The following is a 24,584-nucleotide window of genomic DNA, read 5'->3' as shown; positions in this document are numbered from 1 at the left end:
TGAGAATTTTTAATCAAAGTATAGAGACTTTTCATTAAGCTCGCCTCTCGCCTCACACTCCCCGTTACAACATCCCTGCTTCGGTTCGATGCCAAGGAAAGTTACTGGACTGTGACAACTGGTCTGAGGTAAGAGCTCATGTCAATCAACTATCGTGGGAGCAGCCTCTGTTGGTGTGACGGCACACTGACAGGCATCTGAGAATGGCTCGATTTGAAAAAGGGGATATTATTTTTACAGATTAATTAAAAACCACTGCATGGATTTTTATCATTATAGGGTAAATTTGTACATACACTGCCAACACACATTAATGTTCAAACAACATGAAAAAGTGAACTTAGCATCCGATGACCCCTTTAAACAGCCCTGGTCTCTCATGTATCTAAACTCTTCATAAATGATCCCCTCCCACCTCCACAAACACACACATACACTGCACCCCACCCCCTGCTGCAAAGACTTTTGTGATTAAACTGATCTCTGGTCGGTCACAATTCTTGAGGACAGACTACAGACTCAAACATTTGCAAGACTGCACAGTTCTGAGAAGAATCCACCTCAACATCATACACAATCAAGGTAAGATTAATTACCTATATTTCTGACAACTAATATTTTCAATGTCAAAACTATATTTATACTGTATATTTATACATTTGTTTCTTCCCATAGTATCCTACACGCAAGATTGGGTCAACTCATCTTCAAAGATTATAAACGGTAACAAACGTTCATTGAAGGAAGATTGAAGGTTGTTTCAATCTTTTAATATCCATTTTTGTATTGTTTTACCTATCCAATTAAATATTTTCCATTACTAAACATATTTTATGCCTTGCAGGTATCCTGCAAATTTAGAATGAGGCTATGAGGAAGAGAAGGCCCGGGAAGGCCCAGCTGAAACACCTAATCAAGGCAAAAAATTGCGGCAAAAAAAGTGAAAGAGAGACAAAAAACAGTAAGTTTACAAATTGACATGATGTAACTTAACCTATAACCTGTCTTAAATAGGCTATTACTTTGTTGTTTTGCAGTTGCTGGAGATGAAGTCAACAGAGACAAACACAGAAAGAGCATTTCTAATCGCAAGGACAGAAATGCTGTAGTTCATTGTAAGGAGGAAGATGTACAATGTCAATGAAGAGTCCAGCATGAAGGGGTTCAGTGAATATGCTGTTGAATAAGCATGTGGTTGTTTCTTATTCCAACAGAGACACTGAGGAGTTGGAATACACTTTAAATCCAGCATATAGAGGTTTAGTGAATGTTGTGTTGAATGTGTATAAGTGTGTAAGTGTGTGTGTGTCAGAGACGCTGTAGAAGGACAGAGTGCCGACCAACACGTCCACATACACCCCTACTCTATTAGATGGAGGTGAAGGAGCAGATATGTCTGTTTTCTTATTATTGTGCCAGACAGTATACTTGTTAAGGCTGCTATTCCAGTAAAGATTCCAGTTATTTTTATTAAGTCCAAACCAAGAGTCACTACTTCCTTTTCTGTTGATTCCTCTATATACCAGTGCTATATGTCCCCAGCTGCTCCATTCAGCCTCCCAGTAACAGCGTCCACTCAGACTCTCTCGACACAGAACCTGAGGAACATTATCAAATCTGTCTGGATGATCAGGATACAACTGCTGTTCTTCCACACGTGTCACCTTTCTGTTGTTATCAGACAGTATGAGGTGAGTGTTTGCTGTGTTTGGATCTAGCGTAAGAGTACAGGCATCTAAAAACAAGAGGAAAGAAAATTTATATACTGTTAAATTGCTCCAGATCTGCCAACCAATATAAGATTTCAAGCATTTCTATCACGATAAATGAAAGAGGTTTCTGTGTGAAGAATGTTTCTTCTTGGGAAGACCAGAACAAGTGCACAGACAATTTGGATAGTGAACTGATCATACCCTTCATTTCTGAGAATTTGTCTCACATGAATTTATGCATTAAAATATTTTATTGCTGTCTGTTCATGTTATTTTGCTAATTTACTGGGACACAAGGCATTTGGACGAGAGATGAAATCTGTCTGTGACAGGTGTAACAATTCTGTAACACTTTACAATAGGGGTGCACAAATATGCATTAAATAATGCTTAAAGGAGAAGTCCACTTCCAGAACAACAATTTACAAATAATTTACTCACCCCCTTGTCATCCAAGATGTTTATGTCTTTCTGTCTTCAGTCGTAAAGAAATTATGGTTTTTGAGGAAAAAAAATCAAGATTTTCTTCATATAATGGACTTCAGTGGTGCCCTTAATTTGAACTTCCAAAATGTAGTGTAAATGCAGCTTCAAAGGGCTCTAAACAATCCCAGCCGAAGGAAGCAGGGTCTTATCTAGCGAAACGATCTGTCATTTTTTTTAGAAAAAAAAGGTATACTTTTTAGGCACAAAAGCTCGTGTAGCATAGGCTCTGGGATGCACGTCCACGATTCTTTCATTTTTAATAAATCTTTAATGTGACTCGGGAAGAACGAGTCGTCATGGGGAGTACAGAACTATTAGGTTCTGTACTGGAAATAGTTCACCTGTTTCGAGTCTTCGGGTTTTTCGAGTCGTTCGTTCATCTTATGGGGCTGTCACGTGATGAACGAACAACTCAAACCCGAAAACTTGTCAGATAAGATGTGAGGTGAGCTAATCATAGACTAAAGACCCAGGTAAACAATGAATTAATCCTTTCTGTTTCTTATAGCATTATAGTTTTGTCTTGTTTGTAGTGTGATCAACGTTTGTATAAGCAGTAGATGTGTTAGGGAAGTAATACGTAACATTTTAATTATATTTTGCTAAAATGAATGAAATGACTCGAAAAAACATTTGTTCATTTTGCAAAACGAGACTTAAAGGTAAAGGTCGGTAAAATGATCCAAACTTCCCATCACTACTATGAATCACGTGTAAGTTCATCATCTGTGTACTGAGTATGGCGAAAAACTCCATTGTATTCTCTCCTACAACTTGAGAGGAGGACATCGTTGTACCTTTTTGTTTGTAAACAGTGTTTGACTTACTTGCACTTTCTTAGTCTTTGCGCGTTCGCTTTGTAAACACTTGGTCTGTGGTTCCACCTACATTCCACGTGATCTTTCGATGTGATTCAATAGTACGTAGCAGTGTGAACGCGCATCCCAGAGCCTGTGATACACAATCTTTTGTGCTTAAAAAGCGTAAAAAATTATTTTCCAAAAAAAATGACAGATCGTTTCGCTAGATAAGACCCTTCTTACTCTGCTGGGATCGTTTAGAGCCCTTTGAAGCTGCATTTAAACTACATTTTGGAAGTTCTAAATCGGGGCACAATTGAAGTCCATTATATGGAGAAAAATCCTGAAACGCTTTCCTAAAAAAAACATACTTTCTTCACGACTGAAGACAGAAAGAGATGAACATCTTGGATGACAAAGGGGTGAGTAAATTATTTGTGAATTGTTGTTTTGGAAGTGGACTTCTCCTTTAACTAATGCACAGATAACTATGAGTTAATGTGTAACCAAGGGTGTAACTTTGGCTTGAGAAGTGGTAGGGGGGCACAAAATGTGGGAAATGGGATTTCAATTTTAATCCCATTTCCTGCATTTACATACATTACACACATACACCCAGGGGCGGATTAAGGTGGTCAGGGGTTCCTAGGCTGCTCTTTGTGTGAGACCCCTCCCCCTGAAGAGAGATAAATCTACTTCATATGCTTATATTAATTTACTCCCCTAATATTTCTTATGTGGCCTGAAACATATTTCATGTTAAGTTGTTTCTGAAAGTCGGTGTTTGAATAAAAGCGCTTATTTTCATTGATGACTGCAGTGTTAATAAGTGTTTAATAAGGGTTAAGAAAGTCTTAATTATGATTTCATGTGGTCTTAAATGTGGGGACTAAAAGACAAGAATTGCAATGAAACTTTAAAAGGCTATCCATTAAATAAATATGAGCGCTGCACATTTCAAAGCTCTGTGCTGCCTTGTGTACTGCCTTTTCGAAAGTGCCTCCTGCTGGAAGAGAATGGTCTGTCATTTTCAATCAGCCCGTACGTCTGCTGTTGTCAAAGACCAATGTGAAAATCAGTCCATGTTTTTAAGCAGTAAACACGCAAATGTGAATGTTGTAAATGTGAACTGGTGGATCCACAAGAAGATATGTGTTATAAAAATGTAAAAAATTAAGGCAGTAAAATATATTTAGATGTTATTTAATTAATATGATACTTGATTGATAATAATCGTTTAAATTAATATAGGCTGACATTGAAGTTTATAATTTAATAAAACTTTCTGTTTTTGTGAAACCTCCATCTGAACTGCAAATCATGCTTTTTACAGTCATTATTATTATTTTTTTTTTATTTTGTGCAGGTCTTAAAAAAGGCCTTTAAAAGTCTAGAATTTATCCTGCAGATACCCTGGTCTCGCAAAAAACCTCGCAAAGGTTTCTGTGGCGTTATGTTAATGACAAATGTCCAGAGTGCATTATTGTAATGCACAAACAACTTCTCTCCAAGTGCATTCTCTTGTCAAGAGCAGGGAGTGACTTTTTTCTTGTGTTTTGTTGTTTGATTATTATTAATGCCGACATTTAATTCATGAGACAAGATGAGACATGAGTTCACTAGAACAAGACAAGGTCAAGATTTGTATACATTGTTAAAAATTCTTAATGACCAAATACATGACCGTATGGTCTGCAGGTGCATTTTGAATTGTTTTAACTATGTCATTTCAGTTCTACTTTCTGAGTATGAACTATCATATGCAGTAAAAGTCAAGAACACTCAAGTACTGTAAAAGATTTTGCCACAAGCTCAACTGACTGGCTTCTCTCCTGTATAATTTCATGTGAGTCTCTTCAGACCTTAGAACTGTACATGAATTATGAGCTTCTAGAATGGCTGACCTCCTAACTGAACCGAACTGAAATAAAAACAACATAAATAACAAAAAATAACCAGTTCTTTCTTAGTGGTATTAAGTGCAAACAACAAGCGCAGCCATAATCAAAGTAGGCTACTCTCTGCAAATAGAGACCAAATTTTTCAAGCATGATAGCTATAGACTACTACACAATCTATTATAGCATATGTACTAATAACAGCCTACATATGTTATGTAGCCTAATTTGCGTGCATTGGGAAGTCCCTCTCTAAACGTGGGGTATTAAAATTGCACGTGCGCATTTTACTTTCGGCGGGACGCCCCTGTCCCCAGTGGAATTTATGCCCTGACTACATCAGCAACTAATGAACATTTGATATGATTCATAGATTAAGTAATAAATAAGTTATTAGTTAAATGTGTCATAATGTATTAATTCCCTATTAACAAATTATGTTAACTAATGATGTAAATTTCTTACCACAGTGGTCAAAGCTATGTACTTCCAGTTGACACCTTTAATAATCATTTGCTAATGATTGCAAAGGTATTATTATGTTATGACTTCACTTGTTACACAGAACTATTAACTAATTGTTAAGTAATATGTCATTGAGGTTGTGGATTTTGAATTAGACTGTCATGTGCCTCAACAAGTAAAGTCATAACATAATGATACCTTTGCAAATTATTAGCTAATGATTAATTAAAGCAGACAACTGGGGGTTGAAATGCATGGCTTCAACCTATTGCGGTAATTACCCCTCTAACCTTTTAGGGAATTAATACATTATGACACATTTATCTAATAACAATTTATTGATTACTTAATTTATGACTCATATAAATTGTTAATTTGTTGCTGATGCAGTGATTATTAATAAATGGTTTAGTTATACATTAACTCATGATTATCTGGGCATTAGTAAAGCATGAGTTAATGCATATTAGTGCCACCGTATTGTAAAGTGTATCCAAAAATTCTCATAATCTACTCGTTCTCATGCTATCCCAGATGTATATGCCTTTTTTTTTCTTTTTTTTTTTTACAGCTGAACAATTTTAAATGAAAATGCCATCATTTGATCTTCTTATACATGAATATGCATAGTGACGTAATCCAAATGACTCCAGCACATTAATAAATGTCTTCTGAAGCAAAACGATACATGTGTGATAGAAAACTAATAATATTTCGAACGTATTTAGCAAAATTAAAATGTAAACAAGCAGATACGAGCATTAAATTCAAATACCTATACTCATCACTGTCATATGTGATATTTCGTCATGTTTAATTTTTGGCTAAACTACTTCTTTAAGTACTGCTCCATTGCATGAACATCTTAAAAATCAGCTGCAAATAAAAACAAATCATTATTTTTCAATACATCCTCATATTATCCTGAAATCTTGGATATAGAATCAATCTAGGACAATAAATGTATGTAAGAGCATGTATGTACGGTACAAGAAGAGGGAGCAATTAAAACAACTTACATTTTTTTAGTCCTGCTATGATTCTGAATTGTCCACTGTGGTCCAGACTACAGAAGACAATAACAGTGAGTCACAATAACAGTGAGTCACAATTCTTCAGCATTTCATGAACATTTACAATTAATTTACTGACTCTCAGATCATACGAGATGTAGGTGACATTGAGGACTTGCTTTAAATGAATTAACTAAAATATTTATGGTTCTACTGAAGAAACAATGTCAACTGAATTGTAATTTTGATTTTTAGAAAGAGCTTTGTAACTTTTAAACAAGCATTTAAACTAATTCATGGTAGTCGTAGGAGTGTTAAAAAATGACAACAACATTTTTAAAACATATAAAATGTCCCAAAAAGGAAACTTTCGGGAAACATGTGGTCAAAGTATAATTAAGCATGCACACATGCACACACAGACACACACACACACACACACACACACACACAGGACAGTATGTAGGTATTAGTGTTGAGTTCATACTTGAGTATCTTCAGTGCATAATCTGGATCATTTTGATAAGAGTGCAGCTGAAGGGCTGAGTGTTCTGGGTGATTATAGCTCAAGTCCAGCTCTCTCAGGTGTAATGGCTTTGAACTCAAAGCTGAAGCCAAATAACAACATCCCTCATCTGTCACCATACAGCCTGATAATCTACAAACACACACATCAACATGTTTTATACTAATTAAAGTACGTTTAACTCTGTAAAATTAGTATGTAGAGATCAACACCTCAGTATTTGTAGTTGACAGTTTGGGTTCTTGAGAGCATCAGCGATCAGCTTCACTCCTGAATCCTGCAGATCATTGTTACTCAAATCAAGCTCTATCAAAGGAGACTCTGAGGACTGAAGAGCTGAAGCGATGATTTTACAGGACTCATCTGTGAGATTACAATGAGCAAGTCTGAAAGAAAATATTTTAGAAAAACTCTTGTCAGAAAAACTTTGACCTTGTTTCAGTCAATTCACTGTAAAACATTAATTTAATACTCACAGAGCCTTTCTACAGTTGTTGATAGATGGTATGAGTCTTCTTGTACCCTCCTGTGTTGTGTTGTATTTCTTCAGATCAAACTCATCAATCACGTCTGACAACTGAAGCATGTAGGCTATTGCTGAACAGTAAGCAGCAGAGAGTTTCTTCTCTGAATGTTTTGATCTCACAAACTCCTCAATCTCTCTGTACAATGTCTGATCATTCACTTCAAGAAGACACAGAAACAGATTGATGCATCTTTCAGTAGAGAGATGATCCTGTTTAATTTTATTTTTAATGTACTGTGTTGTTTCTCTGATGGTTTGTGAGGTGTCCACTGTGTGGGTTAGTAGATCCTGTAAGAGTCTCTGATTGGACTCCAGTGAGATGCCCAGCACAAATCGCAGGAAAAGATCCAGATGTACAGTTTTATTTTGAATGGATTCTTCTACTGCTACTTCAAGCAAATTATGAAGAGCAGCAAACATTTTTAGTGCTTCTGCAGCTGTATTTACATAGTAGTGAAACACATAAAAAGCTGCGAGAAACTCTTGAATGCTCAGATGAAGGAAGCTGTAGACTTTCCTCTGATGAATCACAGATTCCTCCTTAAAGATCTCAGTGCAAATCCAAGAATACATTGAGGTATCAGTTACGTCTATGCCACTCTCAATCAGGTCCTCTTCGTAGAACATCACATTTCCCTTCATCAGCTGTTTGAAAGCCACTTCAGCAAGTTTCTCAATCACTTCTCTGTTGGACTGCAGGAGTTTCTCTGGATCTCTTTCTTCATTCTTCTGATTCCTCATGTTGATCTGAATCAGCAGGAAGTGGATGTACATTTCAGTCAGAGTTTGAGGGACTTCTGCACTCACATCTTCTTTAAGGAGCTTCTGAAGCACAATGGATGAGATCCAGCAGAAGACGGGAATGTGGCACATGATGTGGAGGCTTCTTGCTCTTCTGATGTGTGAGATGATTCTGCTGGCTTGATGCTGGTCACTGATTCTCTTCCTGAAATATTCTTCCTTCTGATGCTCATTGAATCCCTGAATTTCTGTCAGACGGTTGATGTATTTGGGGGGGATCTGATTGGCTGCTGCTGGTCTGGCAGTGATCCAGATAAAAGCAGAAGGAAGCAGCTCTCCTTTCAGGAGATTTGACATCAGCACACCCACTGATGAAATCTCAGTCACATCAGATACCTTCTGATTATCTGAAAACATCAGTGGGATTCTGCTTTCATCCAGACCATCAAAGATGAACACAACTTTACACTCCTCATAAATCTTTGGGTCCAGATCTTGAAGTTCAGGATGAAAAACCATCAGAAGTCTGTGAAGACTGGACTGATCTTGAATTAAGTTCAGCTCTCGAAATGGAAGCATAAACAAGAAATCTACATCATGATTGGCTTTTCCCTCGGCCCAGTCCAGAATAAACTTCTGCACAGAGATGGTTTTTCCAATTCCAGCGATGCCTTTAGTAAGTACAGTCTTGATTTTGTCTCTTTGATATGCTTGAGGTACAGGTACAGGTTGAAAGATGTCATTGCAGTAGATTGGAGTGTCTTGTGAGTGTTGTGTCCTTCTGGGCTTTTTCTCCATCTGTAAAACCTCATGTTCATCATTCGCTCCTTCACTTTCTTCCTTTATGATGTACAACTGCGTGTAAATTCTGATCAGGGGGGTTTGATCCTCTTGTCGTTTGATTCCCTCAAATAAACTCTCATACTTGTTCTTCATGATGGTTTTGTGTTTGTCTTTGACTCTATGCAGAACATCATCCACTGACTGAGAATCCTGCTGTACATCTTCAGTCTCCTCCAGCAGGTCTGATTCTGTCGAGTGATAAGCAGAACAAGCAGCACTGGACCCTTCCATGACAGAATCTGTCAGAATATGCTCACAAACTCCTTATCTGGATTGAATCTGGATCAGAACCTCCTTCTGCAAACCAAACAGACACAACATTCTGAATCACATTGATTGAGATTAGAAGAAAATAATATACACTGCACAAAATAATGAATTAATGTCCATTTACATTAACATAGCAACAATTAACATAAAATTGTTTTAAAATTGACTTTATACACTTATATTATCTTATAACATTAACAACACATTTAATGTCATGAATTTGTCAAAAACAAAATAACTGCAGGGGACCTACTGAAGAGACTTACTGATCAACAGAAAGCTCTGGATCTGCTAAATGTGTTTTTTTAAGCATTTTATTGCAGTCTTCATTGTTATTTTTCTGCACAGTGATGACTACTGAAAAGTGTTTCTATTAATTTACTTAAATGTATAGTTAACACTAAATTCTGTCGTCATTTATATACTTTTTTTCAAATCTCTGATATTTATTTTTTGCAGGACTCAAAAGAAAATACTAACAATTCTGGTAATCAAAACCAACAAGTTTGCTAGTTATGGACAACATGAAGGGGAGTAAATGATTTTCATTTTGGGTGGAACTGTCTCTGTAATTAGCATGCTACACACTAAATATTAAACATACTAGACATAGCCACTTATTTTGCTGTCATGCAGTTAATGCTGTGAATATTCTGTTAAGCAACATGTGCATTAATTTAATTCACTTTGGTACATTAAGTTAGACATTTAGTAATGGATACTTATTTATTTTTATTTTTTTTGCTCTTTACAGGTGCAGAAATGAAAGCTCAAAAAAAACAAAGATATCACCGGATTAAGATGTGTAAAGACATGTTAAACCACCACAACCATAACTTCTAAGTGATTTTCAAATTATCAGCAACCCAGGAACAGTCATTGTTTCACTCCTAAATGATACATGGTAATGGTTGTAAATTATTAGATAATTAAATTTAAGTACAGAATGTGTTTAATTTTAAAACTTTGGCATTTACCACTGTGTTGTTCAAAACACCAAGTTTTGGTAACACTTTACAATAAAGTATCAAAGATTAAAAATGCCCCGCACATGGAAAATCATGCAGAAAATGCAATGGGAAAGATAATTTCGCAAAAATGTGTAAAACAAAACAGCTCAAAACAGACAATAAAAAGTGTTTACTCAGAAGTGAACCATCAAGAATTTGCATTTGTTGTAAAAGAAGAGAGCAATATGGACAGAATAACTTTCTCAGTAGGGGGCATCGAACTACCAATGTTAGTTAACTCAGGAGCAACAATCAACATAGTAGATAAAAGAACATGGGAAATGCTAAAAGAAAAGAAGATCAAATGCTGTTCAGCCAAGTCAGACAAGAAACTGTATGCATACTCGTCAAGTAAACCAGTGAAAGGAATTTTCTGGTGTGAATTGGTTTCTGGTAGGAATTGGAAAATGCAGCACAACAGCGGAGTTTACAGTTATCTGTGGGTGTGGGGAGCCACTGCTCAGAAAAAACACAGCAGTTAAATTAGGAGTGCTGAGGATTGGACCTAATGTCACAGTGGTGAGAGATTTGTGACCCTGGACCACAAAACCAATCATAAAGGTCAATTTTTCAACTGAAAGTGGAATAACTAAGCTGTCCATTGATGTATGGTTTGTTAGGATAGGACAATATTTGGCCAAGATACAACTATTTGAAAATCTAACATCTGAGGGTGCAAAAAATCAAAATTTTGAGAAAATCACCTTTAAAGTTGTTCAAATTAAGTTCTTAGCAATGCGTATTACTAATCAAAAATTAAGTTTCGATATATTTACAGTAACAAATTTATAAAATATCTTCATGGAACATGATCTTTACTTAATGTCCTAATGATTTTTGCCATAAAAGAAAAATCTATAATTTTGACCCATACAATGTATTTTTGGCTATTGCTACAAATATACCCCAGCGACTTAAGACTGGTTTTGTGGTCCAGGGTCACATTTGAAGTCCATGATACAACAGCAATACCCCAAATTGTTCAGTGGAGTGGGTAAATTGAACAAAACAAATCAGCCTGCATATAGACAGCACAGTGACACCAGTCGCACAGCCCCTAAGGCATGTTCCGTTCCACCTCAGAGAGGCTGTTGAGAAAAAAATAAATGAACTGTTTAACATGGACATTATTAAGAAAGTTGATGGAGCAACTCTGTGGGTAAACCCAGTTGTCACTGTGCCCAAAGCGAATGCAGAAATAAGGATGTGCTTAGACATGAGGCAGGCGAACACTGCAATCATTCATGGAAGGTTTCCAATTCCCACAGTGGACTGAACTGTTGCAGGGAATGAATGGATTTAGTGTTGTCACGATACTGGAATTTCTAACTTCGATACGATACCTTGAAAAATATCGATATTCGATACCATTTTCGATACTGCCACAATATTAAGGGGGTAATTTTTTTTTTTCATTTAAAGATAAATATAACAAATCTAGAACATGACAATGAGGTATATTTTACATGAACAAAAATGTCTTGTGGTACTACACTGCTACAGCCCTGTTCAGCTTCTTAGCTTCATTTAAGTTTGCTTTATACTTTCTTTGCTGTTCAAATACAGCTGGTAGTGTAGGTTGTGAGTGTGTTGTTTTTGTTGCAGGTCGAGTCTCATCTTCTTTCTGGTGCTACAAGAGAATGCCAAACTTTAATAAACTTTTTTTGGTTTGTTTTGTTTTTAGACCACACTTTTAAAATGAACTGAACTATCTAACTAATCTTAGAACTTAAGCTAATGGTAATAGATATTTGTTAACATTAGTTAACATGAATAAACAATGAAAAATACTTCCAAAACATTTATTAATCTTAGTTAAAGGTTAATTTAAACTAACATTTACTAATACATGATCTAATTAAAATCCAAAGTTCTATCTGTTAATATTTTTCATTGGATCAGAGCTAGCATGATCCGTTTTATTTTTATTACCTACCGTTATCAAAGATTAAAATCTACTGTAACAAATGCATTGCTCATTGTTCATAAATGCTGGATAATACATTAAAATTATTTGATGAACAGATTTTAATGCCGGACTCACATATAATCACCGATCCATGCACGCAAACGTGCGTGCATCACACGCGAAAACAATGCTCAGTTACTCACTGGATCGACATCAAGACAAATTGCAGAATTTAAGTAATAATTTTTGAAAAAAGTTAAATAAGCACAAGTTGATTTATATTTAACCACAGTTAAAGTATTTAATTGTCTAAGATTCCTCAGTCAGATTATATTAACTTTAAGAATTACGGTGAAAAAACGAGACAACACTCATATCAGCAACAATACTAGGCAATCTTGGTTAATAATTCAGTAATGTTAAAATGAAAACAGTTACCAACCTCTTGAAATTCTTTATATAGATCTGGGTGTCTGTCTATCAGGTGCTTTGCTAAATTAGAGGTGTTAGCGCCTTGTGTTAGCACTGCTCTGTAGCAACTCTTGCATATTGGCTTGCTTGTGTCCTTCGGCTTTCTATGTCCATTTGCTTCATATCCAAAATATTTCCAGATAGCACTCCTGCTGTGTTCTTTATCAACCAAAGCCAGTCGCGGGGGCGCCGCACTCACCATCTTTCTATTCACTTCACTTACGCTATTTAACCAAAGCGAATAAAACAAGACAGGCACTGCGGTCACGTGTGGTGTTTGTCAATGCGCCTTTGGAGAGAAATGAAAGTGACAGCTCGGCTAGTATCGGTATACCGATACTTCGGGAAATTATTATTGGTACCGTTCAGATATTTCAGTATCGATATTTATCGAAATATCAGCATTTTTGACAACACTAAATGGATTAGTCATATTCAGCAAAATAGACCTGAAATGGAGGTACCATCAGCTAGATTTGACCCCAGAGTCACAAGACATCACAACCTTCGCGGTTCACAATGGCATATACAGATTAAAAAGACTGGTATTTGGAGTTTCCTTTGCAAGTGAGCAGTACCAGAACGAAATAGCCATGGTTCTAGCTGGCATTGAAGGAGCAGAGAACATATCCGATGAAGTAATCATCCATGCACCTGACAAAGAGTCTCATGATAAAAGATACTACTAAGTACTAAGGAGGCTGGAAATCTGTGACTTGACTCTGAATGCAGAGAAGTGCCAGTTTAGCATGGACAAACTAGTGTTTATGGGCATGCTGCTGTCAGAGAAAGGCATTGGCCCTACAGCAGAAAGAGCGAGAGCAGTCGTGGAAACAAGGGAACCTGAAAATGCCTCAGAAGTACATCAGAAGTTTTCTCGGTTTAGTGGGCTACAGCAGCCATTTCATACCTCAATTCACAAGCATCTCAGGCCCTCTGCGCAGACAAGGAAATACGCCAAATTTCATTTTGGGAATGAGTAAAATAAAGCATTAAAAATTCTCAAAGGTAAGTTGGCTAAAGCCACAATACTAACTTGTTTCAACAAAGATGCTCTAATGAAAGTCATTGCTGATGCCGGACTGAGGGCATTGGCGCAGTACTAGTGCAGGACCAAGCAGAAGGAATGGTTCCTGTTTGCTATGTAAACAGGAGCTTGACAGAATGTAAACAGAGATATTCACAAACAGAGCGTGAAGCGCTTGCACTGGTGTGGGCACCCCATATGTGTATGGTCAGACGTTTGATCTTGTTACAGACCACAAGGCTCTGGAGGCAATTTATAGCGTTTGTTCAAAACCATGTGCATGAATCAAAAGGTGGGTCCTGAGATTACAGCCCTATGATTTCCAGATGATTCATATACCCGGAACAAACAACATTGCAGATAATTGTTCATAGCTGTTTGTGCGACACCAACCACCCTGACCACCGTGGAAGTCGAGCAGATCTCAAATGATTACAGAGACTGAAAACTGCCATTTAAACAGGTTGCTTCGATGAATGCCCTGCATACAGACATATTGCAAGTAAGCTATGTGTCATTGGCCAAATAATACTCAGAGGGACAATAATTGTTTTGCCACAGTCACTGCGTGGAAGAGCATTACAGTTGGCTCATGAGAGTCATCTTTGTGTAATAGGAACAAAAAAAACACCTGAGAACAAAGATTTGGTGGACTGGAATGGACAAGGCCGCAGAAAGATTTGTGAAAGCGTGTCATGGTTGTCAGCTGGTAGCAAAACCAGATGTTCCTGAACCAGTGTCAACCACAGTGATGCCTGAAGGGCCATGGCAAAACTTAGCCACAGACTTGCTCGGTCCTTTACCTGATGGACATTCGATCCTGGTCGTTGTTGACTATTACAGTAGGTACTACGAATACACAATAATCAAATCCACAACTGCAGAAAAAGTGAATGATAGTTTGGAGGACATGTTCAGTCGGCACAGACTTCGTTAACAATTGGGTCAGATTGTGGACTGCAATTCAGGTCCAGTCAGTTTTAAACATTTTGTGAGGAGAACGGAATCCACCACATTAAAACAACCCTGAAGTGGGTGCAAGCAAATTGAGAAGTGGAAAAACAAAATGAATCACTGATGAAATGAGTAAAGATCACCTAAGCCCAGGACTGGAGAAGAGAGCTACGCAAGTACGTGACTGTCTACAGATCCATACAACATTCAACAACAGGCAAAAGCCCAGCACAACTTTTTCAGAAGAAGTTAAGAGGAAAGTTACCAGACACTGCAACACCTCACAGTGTCCTGGAAGCCTGAGATAGGGACGCAGAGCAGAAAGGAAAAGCCAATATATACCCATACAACAGACGAAATGCTAAGACATCTGACATAGAGGTCGGAGATCAAGTGCTTGTGAGGCAAGACAAAACAGACAAGTTCACAACAACATTTCATAGAACACCTCACAAAGTTGAACACAGAAAAGGTAACAGTGTTATCGTTCAGTCACCCACTGAAGAAAAACATTCTCGGAACACAACTTTCGTCAAGAAGTTTCATTGAATGGAAATGCCAACAGTAAATCGTAATATGAAATGTGCTCAAGAGCCAAGTTCAGATAAGGAACAAAAAGGAGTCAGAGGAATGCAAAATAAGCTGTGAAAAAATTCAGAGAAAGGAACAAACCCCTAAAACGTGCAGGTCTCAGCGACAAATCAAATTGCCTGAAAGACTTAGAGACTATGTTATGGAGTGACCAATGAGATACAAATGGATTGATTAAAGCTGCAAGCAGCGATGAAAGGGCCCTCGCACCCGGGCTCACCGCCGATCGGAGGCGAATGGTGGGCACTATGCTTTTCACATAGTAAATTTAGGAGGAATATGTCAAAGTCATTTATATGTGCCAAACTTCCTGCTGCCAGTTGGTGGCGCTATGTCTATAACTGAATATTGGCATGTAGATGTGTTTAGGCCAGAAGTTTTGTCAAATATATGAAGTTTGGTGCAGATTGAACACAGTATGCTTGAGCTAGTGTAAGACATTACATATCTTGCTGCCAACAGGTGGCGCTATGATTATATCTGAATATTGGTCTTTAGATGTCTTCAGGCAAGTACTCTTACCAAATATGTGAAGTTTGGTTCAGATCAGACATTGCATGTTTAAGTTAATGTAAAATAAGTCATTTCCTGTTGCCAATAGGTGGCGCTATGATAATAACTGAATATTGGCCTCTAGATGTGTTCAGGCCAGGACTCTTATCGAACATGTGAAGTTTGGGGCAGATCGGGCATTGTATGGCTGAGTTATAACAGCTTCTATTCCCATGGCGAAACATCGAACTTTGTCAGGCCGCCACGGACACGCCCTTCAATGAAAACTCAAGATCTTCACAATTTAACATCGCAAAGGCCTTTAGATTAGACTGACCATATATAATGTTGATTTCATGAAATCTGTAGGAGGAGTTTCTCACAGCGTAAAACATGTCACTTCCTGTTACCAGCAGGTGGCGCTATAACTATACCTGAATATGGTCATGGATATGTGTTCAGGACCAGAGTCTTGTCATACATGTGAAATTTGTGGCAGATCAGATATTGTATGGCTGAGTTATAACAACTTCCTTTTTCATGGCGAATCATCGAAGTTTGACAGGCTGCCACGGACACGCCCTCCAGTGAAAACTCTAGATCTTCGCAATTTAACGTCACAAAGGCCTTTAGATTAGACTGACCAAATTTGGTGTTGATCTGAATAAATCTCTAGGAGGAGTTCGTTCAAGTACGATGCCTGGAAATGGCAAAAATGAGACAAAATTTGCTGGAAAAATAAAAAATAACCAACTTCCGGTTGGTTTTCAGATTTTGCCCCAAGAGACTTTTTTGTAGGTATTGGTGTGTTACATGTGTGTACCAATTTGCATACACGTACGTGAAACGTAGCTCAAGGCGCACTCCGCTGAAAGTGTATAGGTGGCGCTATCGAGCCATTTTGCCACACCCACTTCTGAAACCCTGTTACGTTCCACGTGTGCTTTTGTGTATATTTTGTTTTTCTCATCACTTCCCCATCTCTCTGTATTATTTCTTACTCATTTCTAGGTCTGTGTTTATTGGCTGACCAGGCTGTCAGTCATCGTTATGACGTCATCATGTTGCCAATCCACTGATTTGCCGGCTGCATTTGAGGCCTCGAGCTCAGAGCGTGTGGGTGCGCCACGCCAGCGTACCTTGTGCTCCACGCGGTCAGCAGTCAGTCTTGTGTGTCTTTGAATGTTTAACGTTTCCTGATTTTTCGAAGTAATGCTTTGTGCAGTGTACTTTGATTTATTTATAGGTTTGTTTTGGCTATTGACTTGTATCGAATTTAGAGCGAGATTTCTGTCCGTATGGCGTTAGAATCACATGCCAAGTTTAAAGTTAAGAATACACCTGGATTTCTGGGCGTTGAGTTAATCCTAAATGCCCTTTTTGACAACTCGAACAATTAGTCATCTGCCATGACTTTGCTTGTTTTTGCTCTTTTGATTAGTTTAGTTTGTACGCTGTTAGTTTAGGTTTGTGTGTGTCACGCCACTGTTGTACTTCTGCTTTTTAGCTTAATTGAGTTTAGTTAGGGCGTCGTACACGCTGAAGATTTCGGTTTTCTTTTCTTGTTCTTTTTTTTCCTAATTAGTTTAGAGGTTAGACGTAAGGCTGTTTTGTGTTGTTTATTTTCCTTGATTTGGGTGACACTCACATCTTTTTCTTTTGCTATTTGTATTAATATCTCTCTCTTTTCATTTATTTAATTGTATACTCATAACGCAACTTTTACTAAAGTAAACACCTTAAACGTACTCTGTTGTTGTTGTCATCTTTTGATCTGCCTCACGTTCATCAGCTATTGTCTCACTTAAATGTTACGCTATCATCCCTTTTAAACATCAAACACGTAACAAACCCATATCAGATGTAAATTTTCGCCGGTTCTGGTGCGTGTGCAAAGTTTCATGACTTTTCGTGCATGTTTAGGCCCTCAAAAATGCGATTCATTTTGGAGAAGAAGAAGAAGAATAAAAATAATAATAATAATAATAAACAGAGCAATTCCAAGAGGGTCCTCGCACCACCGGTGCTCGGGCCCTAACAAGAGAGAAGAGAGATGGAAAAGAGGACAATTAAGTTCAATGAGTTCCAAGGACATTCAAGTTTATGTTAAAAGAGAAAAAATGTCCCAAATGAGTTATGTCAAGGTTTAATGTATCTGTTTTGAAAACTTGGGCATGTTGTATGAAGTTGTAAGAGCTGATTACATGTCTTGTAAGAGGTTGTTACCAGTGGTGGGCAGTAATGAAGTAGCTGTACTTCGTTACTGTACTTAAGTACATTTTTCAAGTATCTGTACTTTACTGGAGTAGTTTTATTTTGAGTAACTTTCACTTTTACTTCACTACACTCCAAACTGTAAGATCGTACTTTTTACTTCACTACATTTCATAAAACATGTCGTTACTCCTTATAATTTATCACGTGCTCTGAGACGCACAAGCGGTGTCTGATTCATGAACTGATTCTTTTCAATGAACCTGTTAAATTACTAGTTAATCGCACCAAACGATTCATTCACAAATTGGAATGATCCGATTGCAGCTGTAATTATTAATAGGAATAATAGGATTAATTATTATATCTGAAAATCATATTTAGGTCAAAGCTGTCCGTTGTTTGTGAATTACATCTGCTGTAAAAGGTGATCTGTTTAAGCGCACTGAAATCTTTGAATTCAGAAAAATCAAAAACGAAAAATTTAAATAACAGTTTAAATAAAATAATTCATGCACATTCATATTCCTCACTGATGTAACGTTAGCAGTTTTATTAAAATGCTACGCATATAGCCCTACGTGACGTCTGTTTTTATATTGTTTAGCAAAAATATAAATTTTTATATTGTTTGGATCAGCTAGAGTAGACAGATATGAATGTTTATTCAACCATACTGAAAATAAGTAAATATTGTTAGCTGATACTGTCTAGCTGCTTGCTGGTGCTAAGTTGAGATAATTTTTAGATATAAAGTCCACATATTTTTTTTCAACCACCTAGATAGATTACACCCGAGAGAAAAAGAAAGGATGTCATGCTCAGAACATGGTAACTACAGTAATTATCAAAGTGGAAAGTGATGCCCTCTGGGGGCATTTGGCCAGGGGTGTTTTTACACAGACAATATTTGAAAGGAAAAAATCATTATGAAAATATAATTATATTTTCCTTAAAATGTTCTTGCTAACTTCAGGCCTTATTCTCATGTCATATATAACTGTGACATTATGCAAAACAAGCTTTAAAACACATTTTTCTTACTGGTGAAAATGTAATGGTCAAATCTGTTTTCTCTCAGGTACATTGCAGTGTAAGCTTCACATTGAATATTACTACATCACTCTCATCAACATAGTCCATCAACAACAAAAATGTATTTTTGGGGAAAATCCCAGGTATTTTGAGCAGTAGGATTATAAAAAAATATGTGCTAATATAAAATTTAATTAAGTAGCCTATATAAAATTGCAAAATAAATCTATCAGTACTTTTTTACTTAAGTACATAAAAAATCGGGTACTTTTGTACTTTCACTTGAGTAAAATTGAAAGAGGAGCACTTTTACTTTTACTGGAGTAATATTTTATTATACGTATCTTTACTTTTACTCAAGTACTCAGCTTGTGTACTTCGTCCACCACTGGTTGTTACATGTCTTGAATGTTCTGAAATCTGTTAGTTGTAAGTGTTAGATAGAGTAAGTTCATAGTCAAGTAAAAGGGGGATGTTGTGTATTGATGTGACATCATCACGTAAAATGGGGGGGAGTAAAGAGGGATGGCAAATTCAATCTGGCCTCTGTGTGGTTTGATCCGATATAAACAGTGAGTTTATAACAGTTTCAGTCAAAAAAGGTTTTCTCTTGCAAGTGCAGTGCAAAATATGCATGTTATTGTACAAAAACTTTTTTTGTCTTTAAATATTGTATTTAGATTGTTCTTCTAAAGGTTTTTACCAATAAATCCTAGCACAAGCACTGCAAGCCAACATTTCAGATTATTTTCATCTGTTTATATAGTATAATTTCCAAAATTATTTTTCCAAAATTGTTTTACAATATTGAGCAATATTAATTTATTAAAAGTTGACTGTAAAGCCATTGCTGCCAATTATTTGATTTGTAACTTTTTGTAAACTATAGGTTCTAACTGAACGTACAGTTAGTGTATTCACCCTTGTTGAAAAGTAAGACAGTGAACATTGCGTTATCGACGTTGATTCAATCTGAAAAATCAACACCTAATTAAACGTTAATCCAACATCTTCAGAAAGACCTTAATTCACCTATTCTGAAGGTACGACAGTGAAACGATTTCAGCGCTTCAACATCAAAATCAACGTTGATTTAATTTGCAAAATCGAAACTGGTGAAAAAAAGGTTTATTTTCTTACCGGTAGTGATCATCTATATGCCCTTAAAGTCTCGGGGGAAAAGTCTCTGATTTTTGTTCTATTCAAAACGAACCAACAACACGGCATATTCGTTTTAAAAAAAACGCATCTTCTTCCTAGACTAAAGAAAATATTTACTAAACACTACTAAAACTTTAAGACAGTTCGCACATATTTAGGCTAACACGTATCGTGCAAAATACAAAACCCATGCTTTCATAATATGTCACATCATCTGAGCGATAAAGCAAAATTATTTATGTACTTACTGCGAAAAGCACACATGAATCGTAAATTCGGCTTTTCAGACTTCTTCCTATTCCACCTAAATGCTTTCACTTTCGGTTTGGTCTGGTTCTTGCGTTGCATTGTGGGAATTATTAGGGCACGAACGTTTCAGTGCACTGGAAGATTTTGCTAATAAGACAGTCTTTAAATAATAAACACTGACTGCTGTAGAATAAATAAATAAATAAATAAATAAAACACTAAATTCTAATGTTTTTAAGCTGTTACAGGAGATTTTATTGAATATATTCAATACATACATGCAAACCAATACAAAACATTAAAGTTTAACAGAAAATTAGCAAAAACAGTGCATTCATTTATTAATTAGCATTTATTCAGTGTTATTTTCTACAAATACTAATCCAATACATTTTGAACATTACACATATTCTTTAACCATGTAAACTGTTACCAAGTCATGAGCACAGATAATTGAACACATCAATACATAAATTATATAATATGATCAATGAATAATACAACCACTGTTTAAAATGTTTTACTTTTACTGGAAAAGTTTGAATATCTCATTAATGATGGGTATAGTTAATGATTTTATCTGTGAAAATTATCAATAATTATCAGTACTCTTTTTGACTCCAATGATTTGGTACAAAAATACTTTGGAAACAAAAAAATTTCCAAAAAATTGGAAACAATTCAGTAGTGACTTAAGTTAATTTGTTTCCTGAGTGCCCTGTGTATGAAACACCTGCTACAAATATCTGGGGGTGATGTGCTTTAATATTGCTTCATTATCAGTAGCAAAACCTAAACAATATTGCAATTACCAAATGACCATAGTTCTTGAGCTTCTCCGAAGATAATGAAAATAAGGAAAAACAACGTTCGTAAAGAGTAAAGTACAATTGTAACGCCACACCAGCAGAGGGAGCCCTTGCCCTAGTACTGACTGTTACCACTCCCTCTGCTTCCTCTATGGTAACTTCCTGTTTGGCAGCCATATAAGGAGGGCCATGCCAAATAGGCCTTTGTGAAGTATTGTTTTGCTGTAGTGGACTCTACCAAGCGTTTTCCTTGTTTCATTGTAGATTTTTCCATTGTCATTGTTTTGTTCCATTGCCATAGTTTTGCCTTGTTTCATTGCCTTGTTTATTTTGTTACTTTGAACTGCTCTCTTGGATTTCGACCTTGGACTGTTTACCCTGTTTTATGATCGTATCGCTGCCTTCCTCGACCCTCACCAGTGTTTAGGATTACGCTTTTGTCTTGCCCTTGGATGTTACTGTTTGCTGGTGTCTGACCCTGTGTTTTTTGACCAGGATCTGTACAATAAAGCTCACATTTGGATCTATCCACGCTGCCTGTCGAGTCCCATTACAGAATACTTCACCAACCACAGATCCAGCAGCTTTTGAGTACCGATCACAATGAATCCAGCAGATGGTTTCATTTGCCTCTGTCAAGGTAATCGCTCTATTGAGGATTATGTATCGGACTTTTGTGAACTTTACCACCAGGTGGACTTTAAGGAAAGTTTCCTAAAGGACATTTTGTACTTTGGTTTTAGTAAGGACATTTGAAGCAGGATGGAAGGTAATCACCCTCACTGGTCTCTGGTACATTATATTGACTTCGCCTTGCTTCTGAGTGGCTCTGCATTTACTATGGGGATTGCTGATGAGAAACCCTGCCATCCTCCAGTATCTGCCACACCAAAGTGTTTACATGTCATGTCCGGAATTGTTAACATCATGCCAGAGCCCTCTCACGCCATGCCTGCCAAGCCTGCTCACGTCATGTCTAGCAAGCCAGAGACCTCTCACACCAAGCCTGCCAAGCCAAAGCCTGTTCATGTCATACCTACCAAGCCTGCTCACATCACGTCTGCCAAGCCACAGCCTGCACTCGTCACGTCTGCTCCAGAGTCTGCACCTGTCATGGCTGCCCTTCCAGAGCCAGTTCACAAGATGGCCGCCATCCCTAATCCTGTTCACAAAATGGCCGCCCCATCTGAGTCCCCAGCCAAGACGGCCATCTGAGCCTCACCATGCCAAGGTCATCCTACCAGAATCTCGTCCCTCCATGGATGCTATACCCAAAGCAACTCAAGTGATGACTGATCTTCCTTAAGAGATCTTCTTAAGTCAAGTCAGAGCTGCACTCTCAGTGCCAAGTCAAGTTACAACTGTGTTTCATGAGCCAAGTCAAACCACAGCAGTTGTTCCTGAGTCAAGCAAAGTCAAAGCTGTTGTTTGTGTGTCAAGTCAAGCCACAGTTGATTTTAATGAGCCAAGTCAAGTTACTGCTGTTGTTCCTGAGTCAAGTCAATCTACAGCTGATCTTCATAAGCCAAGTCAAATAACAGCTGTTCAACCAGAGCCTCGTTACGTCTCAGCCAGTGGTGTATGGGACACCCCGGCAGCCCCCGTGGTCCGTGGGGCCCCATCGCAGGACATTCTAAAAGGTAGTGTTCCAAGACACTGCAAAAGATGCAAGCCGTGAGCGCAAAGGTAATGCAGTGGAGGGGGCTTAATGTTTTAAAAAAATACCAACCGGGAAAAATAAATTTTTCTCACATTTCACTTGTTATAAACACTATAGGCCTACTTCTAAGACAACTGCACCGTAATCAAAGTGGATATTTTTACACTTAAAGAGGCTTATGGATTCCCACACATTACAGGAAAAAAATTAAGCGTGCACACAATATAATTCGCTCCCTCCTTTTACTAAATTGTGTGCACAACTACTAACTCGTTAGTTGATTTTATTCCAGTAAATCCAGGTCACGATTTGGTAATGTTGTGTGCATGATTTGGTAAAATGAGGAAACAAATATAATAATAATAATAATAATAATAGTAATAATAATAATGAAGTACAGGGTTTTCTTTAGACTACTTAAATAGAAAAAAAACACACACACAAAGAGAGTCTTGATCTGGTTAACTTATCTTGCGCTTAGGCATAGCCTTTCATCTTTTCTAGATTTTGGTTAAAGTTTTAAACAAAAGAAGAAATTTTCAACGCTTTAAAAGTTTTCAATATATTTAAAATGTTTGCTGCATAGCTAAAACACACTACTTGTATAAAAATTGCGTTTTGAGAGGAAAAACATATGTCGCATGACTGGCATCTAATAATTACATTCAGAAACAATATAGGCTAAAATACTGGTAGCCTAAATGAAAATGTTTACAAACATACAAACAGTATAAACACAAATATGCCATTTTATTCCCTTCTCTCCACAACAAATTATCCACAACATTATCCTTCACAAAGACCGTCTCACAATGAATCAAAACTCAGCACTTTTTTCCTTTGGTTTTGTTAATCAGTTACTGATTTAAGTGAAATATATTTAAGTAGCCCATGTTTTTGTGCCCTGGTCCGCTGCTGCGCTTTTTTGGCAATGACTGTTTCAATGGCAAACACTTTAGCTGTTCACTGACGACTTGTCACCAGATTTTGCCAATAAATTTACTGTTCGTTCTCACAATTTAAAGTGATCAAGATATTTCTCCGGAGCACAATGTTACAAGAAAGAGTGTCCAGTTTAACTCTTCTAAGTGTCGAGAATGCTCACGCTCACAACATCGACATTAAGCTGCAGTCAAAGTCTTTGCACACCGAAACGTTTGGAGAGCGCAAAGGATTTGGTGGAGTTTTGCTTGTATGTGATTGTCAGTTTATAAAAATAATAAATAAGTTAATTACAAAAGTTGGTATATGTATAGAAAGTTAATTTTTATCAAAATGTAGCATTTATAGTTATTCCTTTAATCTGTTTTTCTCCTCGTTTTTTTAGTGTTCATTTTCACACTGAAAGACATGAATTTTGCTTGTATATTTTTTTAAAAAGAGTCAGCAAGTCACATGTATAGGACAGTGTTTGAATTAAAACATGCTGGCGTACATTAATTTTATTGAGCTTACTATTAAATAAAATGCAGACTGTGGCCTACAGATATTTGTGTATTATTATTGTTGAGAAATCCTCCTGCTATTGCTAAAATAACAATCAAATCAAAGCAGCAGCACTTTTGCCTCCACCTTCATGGACTAAATATGTTTATTCCTGCAGAGATTTCAGTCTGACTGAAAAGCAATATCAAATACACACATAATATAGACTATATGCTATTCAATAATAACATCAAATGCATCAATGCAATGATAATTCACCACGTTCATTACTGATTT

The 24,584-nt window shown here is 37.0% G+C and overlaps 1 protein-coding gene across 1 annotated transcript; it reads right to left on the bottom strand.

The window, feature by feature from the left end:
• Positions 1 to 363: 363 nt before the first annotated feature.
• LOC127171476 (NACHT, LRR and PYD domains-containing protein 3) lies at positions 364 to 20,455 on the bottom strand. Its single transcript, XM_051120165.1, has 6 exons — positions 20,393 to 20,455; positions 7,377 to 9,307; positions 7,113 to 7,286; positions 6,862 to 7,032; positions 6,381 to 6,427; positions 364 to 1,735 (listed from the first exon to the last, which is right to left on the bottom strand). The coding sequence occupies exons 2-6, from the start codon at positions 9,239 to 9,241 to the stop codon at positions 1,203 to 1,205; spliced, it is 2,790 nt and encodes a 929-aa protein (XP_050976122.1). The 5' UTR covers positions 9,242 to 9,307; positions 20,393 to 20,455; the 3' UTR covers positions 364 to 1,202.
• Positions 20,456 to 24,584: the final 4,129 nt, after the last annotated feature.

This window comes from Labeo rohita, chromosome 9 (genome assembly GCF_022985175.1).
Source record: "Labeo rohita strain BAU-BD-2019 chromosome 9, IGBB_LRoh.1.0, whole genome shotgun sequence".
Lineage (NCBI taxonomy): Eukaryota > Metazoa > Chordata > Actinopteri > Cypriniformes > Cyprinidae > Labeo > Labeo rohita.
The sequence above is the reverse complement of the archived record's forward strand: the minus strand, read 5'-3'. Positions and strand labels throughout refer to the sequence as shown.